The sequence below is a fragment of the Panthera uncia genome, chromosome X (genome assembly GCF_023721935.1).
Source record: "Panthera uncia isolate 11264 chromosome X, Puncia_PCG_1.0, whole genome shotgun sequence".
Classification (NCBI taxonomy): domain Eukaryota; kingdom Metazoa; phylum Chordata; class Mammalia; order Carnivora; family Felidae; genus Panthera; species Panthera uncia.
Window position 1 is genome coordinate 80,418,907 of NC_064817.1, and position 9,439 is coordinate 80,428,345.

General features: G+C 37.0%; 1 protein-coding gene across 1 annotated transcript; it reads right to left on the bottom strand.

Annotated features, from left to right (window-relative positions):
- Nucleotides 1–5,772: 5,772 nt before the first annotated feature.
- Nucleotides 5,773–7,541, bottom strand: RAB9B (RAB9B, member RAS oncogene family). The gene has a single exon (XM_049644144.1). The coding sequence runs from the start codon at nucleotides 7,503–7,505 to the stop codon at nucleotides 6,900–6,902; it is 606 nt and encodes a 201-aa protein (XP_049500101.1). The 5' UTR covers nucleotides 7,506–7,541; the 3' UTR covers nucleotides 5,773–6,899.
- Nucleotides 7,542–9,439: the final 1,898 nt, after the last annotated feature.

The following is a 9,439-nucleotide window of genomic DNA, read 5'->3' on the forward strand; positions in this document are numbered from 1 at the left end:
TTTACACTCAAAGGATGAAGAATATGCAAATCAAAACACGAGACCACTTTTCATCCATCAAATTGAGTAAATGTGGTTTGAAAGGAAGATAATACTCCATGAGTGATGGAGTGTTTAGGAAAATAGGCCTCCTCTTATTCTACTGGTATTTATGTAATTTGGGACAACTTTCTAGACAGTAATTTACCAATATATATTAAAAGCCATATAAATATTCACAATCTTTGACTCAGAAATTTTACTTATAGAAAACAAAGGGAGGGGCGCCTGAGTGGCTCAGTGGGTTGAGCCTCTGACTCTTGATTTCGGCTCAGGTCATGATCCCAGGGTCATGAGATGGAGCCCTGCATTGGGCTCCATGCTGGCCATGGAGCCTGCTTAGTATTCTCTCTCTCTCTCTCTCTCTCTCTCTCTCTCTGTCTCTCTGTCCCTCTCTCTCTCCCCCTCTGATCCTCTCTCCAGCTCATGTCTGAGCTCTTTCTCTCTAAGATAAATTTTAAAAATTATTTTAAAAATTATAAAAAAGAAAGAGAGATGTTAATTAAGATTAATATTAGGGACATTCACTGCTGTTTCATAAAAGGAGAGAGTTGGGAAACAATCTAAATGCCTAGCAATAAGTGTTTGAGTACCTATATCACGGAAAATCCTTCAATAGAATATTATGCAAGCATTAAATACAGTTCCTATCTCTCTGTCTCTCTAAATAAATAAATAAACAAAAAAAAACCACATTGGTTTTGGCTCAGGTCATGATCTCATGGTTGGTGAGTTCAAGCTCCGCATCAGATTTTATGCTGACGGCGTGAAGCCTGCTTGGGATTCTTTCTCGCCACCCCCCCCCCCCCGCCGCCCCTCTCCTGCTCACTCTCTCTGTCTCTCTAAATAAATAAACTTTAAAACTTAGCAAAAAATAAACACAGTTCCTAGAAGAATACAGGAAGACTTAGAGGAAAGTTCAGTATATATATAATGAAAGATTATAATCAGTGTGTGTAGTATTATATCAATTTTCTTTACTATATAAATATATTAATGGGGCTCCTGGGTGGCTCAGTTGGTTAAGTGTCTGACTCTTGATTTCGGCTCAGGTCATGATCTTATAACTCGTGAGCTTGAGCCCTGTGTCAGGCTCAGGGCTAATAACTCGGAGCCTGCTTGAGATTCTCTCCCTTGCTCTCTGCCTCTCTGCTTGCACACACACTCTCTCTCTCTCTCAAATAAATAAACTTAAAAATAAATAAATAAATAAAATACATAATTAAAATCTGGTTATCTCAGAGTATTAGAAGTACAGATAACTTTTATTTTCTTTGTCTTGCTTTTCTGTTTCTTTAGTTCTTTAGTTTGATTTGTTTTGATTTATTTATTTATTTATTTATTTTACCATGGATGTATATAACTTTTATAATCAGAAAAAAAAAAACTAAAGACAAGGTTTTAAAGTGCTTACTGGTGACACTGTTTTCTCGTTGGGAACAAATGGAATAAGAGATGATTGAAAGTTTATACCAATTCTTGTTCATCTATCAGCAGACTTGATATTGAGCAATATATTACAGAACATACCCTTGGATATGCTGTTTTTAAGACTGCCAGGAACAATAAAAGAGGAAAAAGAAGAGATAAACCTATCGCTTGTTTCCTAATGAATGCACCACAAGAAGGCATGATTTGTATTTTTATTCTAATCAATACAGCTAATGCTGAATTAAGAGGTATTTCTTTCACTATAGCAGCATTTCTCAATACCTTTTTATCAATCAGTTAAGTAGAAGATGCACAGCTTGATTTGTCTGAATAAAATTCAGGGGTGCTAGAGTTACACTCATTACACATTTACCCATAATTAATAAAGCATGAAAGGAATTGAGAGATTAGTAAAAAATACACATAGTTGCACTCACAAAACTCACCATTTAAAAAAGCACTTAAATGGGGCGCCTCGGTGGCTCAGTCGGTTGAGTGTCCGACTTTGGCTCAGGTCATGATTTCACAGTCTGTGAGTTCCAGCCCTGCATTGGGCTCTGTGCTGACAGCTCAGAGCCTGGAGCCTGCTTCAGATTCTGTGTCTCCCTCTCTCTCTGCCCCTCCCCTGCTCATGCTCTGTCTCTCTCTGTCTCAAAAATAAATAAAAACATTTAAACAAATTTTAAAAAGCACTTGAATATGGCTGAATCAAAATTCTTTGTATTGCTTTAGAGAAGACCAAAACAATTTATAAAGACACATAGTTCACTGCAGCAGTTCCTCCATGACTAAAAATGGCAATTTCTTCACATCTTGAGTTGTGAAGATGCTATTCTCACTGGGAAAGCACTTTAGTAACCCTTAACCTCCTCAAAAACACCTCACACAAACATCACCACCTTCACCAGAAAATTAAGACTCAGATCCTTGCTCAACATTTTTGGAAACATATCAATAAAGGGACATTTAATAATTTCTTTAATTCTTGGGGCACCTGGGTGGCTCGGTCAGTTAAGCGTCCTACTTTTGGTTTCAGCTCAGGTCATGATCTCAAATTTTGTGAGATCGCGCCCGTGCTGGTCTCTGCACTAATAGCACGAAGCCTGCTTGGGATTCTCTCCCTCCCCCTCTCTCTGCCCCTCTCCCACGTGTGTGCTCCCGGTACTCTCACTCAAAATAAACATTTAAAAAAGTAACTTCTTTCATTCTTGAAAGATACCTAACTTCTATCATTATCCCTTCCTTCTCTTAAAGAGAAAGGAGTAAAGAATGAGGGCTTCATTGGTGATGGTAACTTGAAAAAACTTAAAAGAAAAAAAAAAACCCTCAGGAGGTGATGGTTATGTTAATTAGCTTGATATCAGTGATGATTTCACAGTGTATATGTATATCAAATCATCAAGTTGAGCACCTTGAATATATATAATTTGTATTCATCAATTATACTTTGATAAAGCCACGGGGGAAAAACGACCAGTTTTGAAAAAAATATATTAACATTTTATCAAAAGGTGTATCACAGTTTACCTGCCCTTAAATCAAGGGTAAGAAAAGCACTCCACTGTAATGAATCTTACATCTCCATAGCAAGGAGAGAAAAAAAGTGAAATGCTTATCTGGATCGCTGATGTATAAAAAAATAAAATAAAAAATAAAAAGTTGTAGTTACAACTACTTCATGTAGTTCAAATCAAAGTAAAGATGCCTGCCCCAACTCCCATCCTGACCTTACTCAAAACACTGCCTTGATTTTCCAGCGTTTTTTTTAATTTTTAAATTAAATCGTAAAACTGAAGAGAAACCCATCTATCCTACACCCTCCACTTCCTGGAAGGATCATAGCCAAACTATTTCCAAAAAATGAGGATCTATACTCTTTGTTAAGACATCCAGAGATGGAGATTTCCCACTGGGTTATGAATTAGGCAGAAAAACAGCAAAGACAGAAAGCTAATATTTTGCTTTCAAAATATCAGTTTTGAATGAGCAAATCCTTTTAAAGAGACTTATAAATCTATGATCTTCTATAGTCTAAAGGCTGCATTATTATAGCCTAATCAGAAGGATTGTAGGTGCTGTATTTGAAGCATGGTCTAATAATTTGTTAAATTATTATCCTCAGAGATGAAACAGTACATGTAGCCCCCCCCCAAAAAAAAAGTTTTTTCCCCTGTGATTTCAATTGCCCAAAGTTCTTATAGGCAAAAATAGAGGAAGGGGAGAAGAAGCCTAAATCTGTGACAGATGGAATCAATGTAATGAACTTATGTGCTCTTGAGAGACGTGTGTCCATAATTTAAAAGTCACCACTATGGATATTTCAAGTCATTTGATGCTAATGCAAGTATCTTCAAAGTCCAATATGTGAGAAGCAAGAGGACAGTTATTTAACAAAATTATCCTTTGTTTTCTGATTTGTCTCACCTATATTTTTGTGTTTTCCTAAGATCTGGACAGCATATCAGGCAAGAAAATAAAGGGAATATGTATATTCTGTCTATATTTTGTGATGGTTTTTAACATTTGCTTTAAATTATAAAGAAGAGATAAAGTGGAGAGTCAAGATCCAATTTCCAGTCTCAACGCTCTCTCTTCATGCATTAAAAAGTGGCATAAAATAGGGGCGCCTAGGTGGCTCAATCCGTTAAGCCTCCGACTTCAGCTCAGGTCATAATCTCGCAGTCCCTGAGTTCGAGCCCATGTGGCTGCTTGGAGTACCTTGGTGAAAAAATGATCCAGAGGCCACATGTAGTGCAGTCTCAGAGAGTGATTTGATTGACAGGTACTATCTGTCATGCCAACCAGTTTCTCAAAAAGAGAAAGGGAGGGGGGAAAAAAGCACAAATACTGTATACTGGTTATTCAAAATGCGTTTTTTATTCGCTTTAACACAGATGATTTTTTTTACAGTTGAAACAAAATTTCTGATACACAATTTTCAGGTTTTAACAGCACCTACGAGGAGAGGATTGTGGAATACCTCAAGGTAAAATAGAGATGGCTGAGGCAGGCACAAATTAACCTGAAATTCATCAATCCACTTGAAGACATATGGAATCTGAGGCCCCCTGAATGTTAGCCTAATACATGACAATAAACTAAAAATTTTTCTGTATGATGTTTTAATGGACTATTGAAAAAGAGTATAGTTCCAATTAGAAATATTCAAAAAATCCAGTCTTAATTTTAAAAAACATTCTGAAAATACAGCACTGCACATTCTAGTGTACACAATTTCTAAGCCTATATGCACAGTTCCTGGTACTCACAGATTTCAGCCTTTGGTGTTTGATAATTTTACCCAAACTGTATGTCAGCACCCCACTGAGTGTTACTCACCAAAAATGCCACTGTTTTTATCACTTAGTGTTAACTGATTTTATTAACATATTGTGTAGTGATTTGGCAGAAGAAAATTGGTATGGCTAAGAGGAAAGGGGCTTCAGATGACCTGTCAATAAAATTAACACTTGCCTTGGTTAGACAGGAGGTCTATGAATAGAATACCCACATAATTTTTTTTTTACTTAAATGACCACATGCCATTCTAATAGTGACAAGTACTTCTGTGAGTGGATGAAGGTCTTTACATAAGCCTGAGATCTACAAATAGAAACTATTATAAGCAAAGTGCAAGTAGAAAGAGAAGGCCCCAGGTCTCATGCACTTAAAAACAATTAGCATTTAACAGTTCTGATGTACAGATTTTCACCCTAACATAATTGTAGCAAAACAATCATATAACTTGGAAATCAGTGTGGCTGGCTATAGGCATAGGCAGGATAGGGACCATTACTTAAGAGCTGTGGGGTCCCGGTTCTGCTTTGGATTTCTGGTCTCAAAATTACTTGGACAAAGGGGTCACGACTATATTTAAATTGGAAATATTGAATATGAATGGGTTGAAATACCATATTCCACTTGTCTGTGTAGCCCAAAATTCCCAGAGCTCTTAAAGTACATAAGGTCCCATGTGTAAGGCTGATTCCATATGTGGTGACAATGGAGAGTTCTAGGTTGTATTCCTGTAAAAGCTTCTGCTTCCTCCCCAGCCTACATGTCTTTTGGGGGGTCATTTCTAACTTTCCCTTACTACCTTGGGTCACTATTTTTATCATAGATGTTCTAAAAGTACAGATTAAAAACTGTGCAGGACAAACAGATCTTAGACTGCAAGACAACAAGAACTAGACTGCATATCTATAATACAGTATTTAGAGCTGGAAGGGACCTTAAACCAAACATCTAGCCAGTACAGAAAATATTTTTATGGTATTTTAACAGATGGTCATCTAGTATCTTCTTGAATATTTTCATTGGAAGGGAGTTCACTATTAAGGCAGTCCATTCCACTGTGGGACAACTCTGTGAGAAATTCATTCCATCACTGGTTAAAGTCGGCTCTCTTGTTACTTTCAACATCCTAGTTTGTCAAGCTGAACATACAGTGAAACATACAAGGTATTAGTTCCTTCTACAATCAGTATTTGAGTTAAGGAACCTTGTGAGAAAAGCTCATTACCCATCCACTCCCCACTCTTTTCTGAAGGTTTCTCTGAGAACAGAGCATGGTGGACCAAAGGACCATCAAAATTATCAGCAGACAGTACTGCATCCAAAGTCATATACTAAGCAGCATTGCTAAATTGATAAGAGGTTGTCAGAGAAGCAACATCCCTATGCAGCAAAAGGAGACTTATGAAGTAAAAGCAGACCAACCATTTATTTGCAAGAGTGGTGGGCATATTTAAGCATAATCCATTCACTAGTACCATGTTACTTCAAACACAAAGAGTATAATCAAGTTCCAGTGCCATCAGTGTATCTCTTATTGATATACTTTTTGAAAAGCCCACATGGTAACAAATCACATATAAGGACTTAAACAAGGCAGTGTACATCATTATACTCTTACAATACAAATTATTACAACCTTTTTATAATTTAAGCTTAGGACATCCTTGTTTGCATTATTATTTTTTCATTGTGACACAGCTCAAGAGTCTTATTTTTTTTTCCTGTGGCAGAAATGTCAGAAACTGCTTGCCAAGAGTTCATGGTGACATTTGTTAGTTGACTAATGGAATACTTTAAGGGACAGCTGTAGCTCTTTAACTCCTTCATGCTATTGGGTTCTAAGTTTAAATTGCAATTTGAAAAATACTTAAATCTCTCAGGACCAAAGCTTTCTGAAATGCCCTCATACACACAAGAAGGAAACAGAAGAAATCACAAAAAATACACTTGGCTTGACAAAGCTTTTTTTTTTTTTTTAAATCACTCTACAACCTCAATTTGAAAGGCTCTGACATACAACCACAACCTTCTATCTTACCCTTTTACGTGTGTGTGCACTCTTAGAGGGGCATAGTTATTCTGACACTATTGACTGAACAATTTGGGGCACACTTTTAAAAGGCTTCCTACTTTTAACAGCATGAAGATCCTGCTTTGGAGCCACTGTTCAAGTCAATAGTGTGACCTAACATGCAATGTTCCAGCTGTTCCTCTACAGCCAACACCTGCCTGACAGCTTCTTCAAAGGCCACTGTCACATTAGTATCATCTTTGGCACTTGTTTCTAGATAAGGGTAATCCCCATTCTCCATGCACCAGGTTTGTGCCTCCTCAGTAGTCACTTGCCTATCCTCTTTGTCTACCTTGTTACCAAGAACTACAAAGGGGAAGTGCTCAGGGTCTTTCACATCAGCATAGTAGATGAATTCTTTCTGCCAGTTACCAAGGTTCTCAAAGCTCTGCCGGTCATCCACGCTGAAGGTCAAGAGGCAGCAGTCTGCTCCCCTGTAGAAGGGTGTCCTAAGGCTCTTGAAACGCTCCTGCCCTGCAGTGTCCCAGATCTGGAGAGTTACAAAACGTCCATCTACCTCCAGATCTCGATTTAAGAACTCTACCCCTATGGTGTGAAAAGCCTGGGAGTCAAATTTATTGGTTACATAACGGTTCATAAGTGAGCTTTTCCCAACTCCACCATCACCCAAGAGAATAACCTTTAAGAGCAAGGATTTCCCACTCATTGTTGCAGCACCAGATGGGGAGGAGTTTATAACCAAAAGAACCTGAAAATAAAAGAAAAAGTAGGAGGTAAAACAGTTAAACCTGGAACTGAAATCAACTTTATAGTAAAATTTTCTGAATTATATGACCTAATAATTTAACCTCTCTTGATTCATGCTCACTAACTATATTATATAGTACAACAGAAGGAATAAAATTCTTTTTGCATACAAGGGAAAAAAGGTCTTGTTTTTCTGAGGTCTTTTGCCTGTGCCAGGAAAATGGCTGAATGCCATGGGTAAATGGACTAGCAGATGGTGCTATAATTTGGTTCAGTTCTGACCCTATTCTAGGGGAGAGAGCACAGAACAGGAATATCACTCAAATGTGTAATCATATTATTAGCTTCCAGTTTGGACAGGTCCAAACAAGAGGCAAACAGTATGAAATTGATTTGGAGTTTGAAGTCTGTTCATGATGGACCCAAGAATTATTGAGGAGAGAAAGATGCATAAGCTGAAATTTTAATTCCGTCAGTAGAGTTTGGGGATACAATTAGACCTTGGAGGAGAGATAAAGGTCAAGTTTCTTCAGGAATTTGCCTTATTATACTTGCATTGATACAGATACCCTCACAAGTAAAGGATCTTCCATAATCTTTTCTTGATTGTTGGCTGGTATCATTATAGCGGCTATCATTTAGGAAGAAAATCTTGAATAGCTTATTAATTTTGTATGTAGGTTCTAATACCATAATAGCACCAATGAAAATATGCTGTAAACTTTAAATTGCTAATAATTATACAGTACCCTTCTTGTTACCTCAGCAACATGTCTGTACATGGGATATCTAGAATGCATCATAACATAAAAAGATCAAATTTTACTGAACAATTAACCTGTACTAGATTTTGTTAAGTACTTTCACACTAGGTCTAGTGTGGGAACACAACAATGATGATGTTAATTGGGTGTTATTTATGCAAGAGACCCAAAGAGATGAAAACTAAATACTAATCAAAAGAGCACATGCAAAAGAACTTCTGGAAGTGCACACATTTGAAATGTAATTTTAAAAAGCCCAGTATTCCTTACTATTATGTTGGTGTATGTATAATAATTATATATTTTTTATAAATATTCATTTTTAAGAGATCAAACGAAAAAATATATATACCTACCCAGTCGGGTCTTTGTCACAATTTTAGTCTTTTCTTTTCCTTGTTCTTGTTTTGTTCTTTCTTCTCAGGGTTCTAGAAAACAGATTGGGAAGGATTATTTTTAAAAATCTATAATAAAACAAAGTTAAGGCTCTATATAAATATATTCAAGTCAGGAAAAAAACAGAGCAATCTCAACTTACCTACAGAGGATGCTTTTCAGAAATATACTTAAGAGTTCAACATGCTACAAATATTTCACATGGACAAAATAACATTATTGCAAAAACTTTAATTTGTCCTAACAAGTGTACGTTAGGGGCACCTGGGTGGCTCAGTCGGTTGAGCATCCAGCTCTTGATTTTGGCTCAGGTCATGATCTCAGGGTTCGTGGGTTTGAGTCCTGTGTTGGGCTCTGTGCTGACAGTGCGGAGTCCGCTTGGGATTCTCTCTCTCCTCTCTCAGCCCCTCCCCTGCTTGCTCTCTCTCTGTCTCTCTCTCAAAAACAAACAAACTTAAAAAAACCCAAGTGTATTTAATGTGATTTTAAAAGTTTTATATTGTCTCTCCATTGAACTCTTCATTGAAAGTAAAGGTAAAGAAAGAAGATGATATTCACAATAGATGATATTCAGGAAAGGGAAAGCACAGAGGAGTCTAAGATGTGTTGAAATTCTAAGTCAGAGATGAAATTCCTTTCCTTTATATCTACCAATGTTCCCATCTCCAAGAAAGTTATTAATGCATTCACCAATCTGCCTCAAGGCTGTCTATGCAATTGATTCCAGAAGATC

Bases quoted from the DNA above. Each gene is read 5' to 3' on its own strand.
- RAB9B (XM_049644144.1), bottom strand. From the start codon at position 7,505: ATGAGTGGGAAATCCTTGCTCTTAAAGGTTATTCTCTTGGGTGATGGT.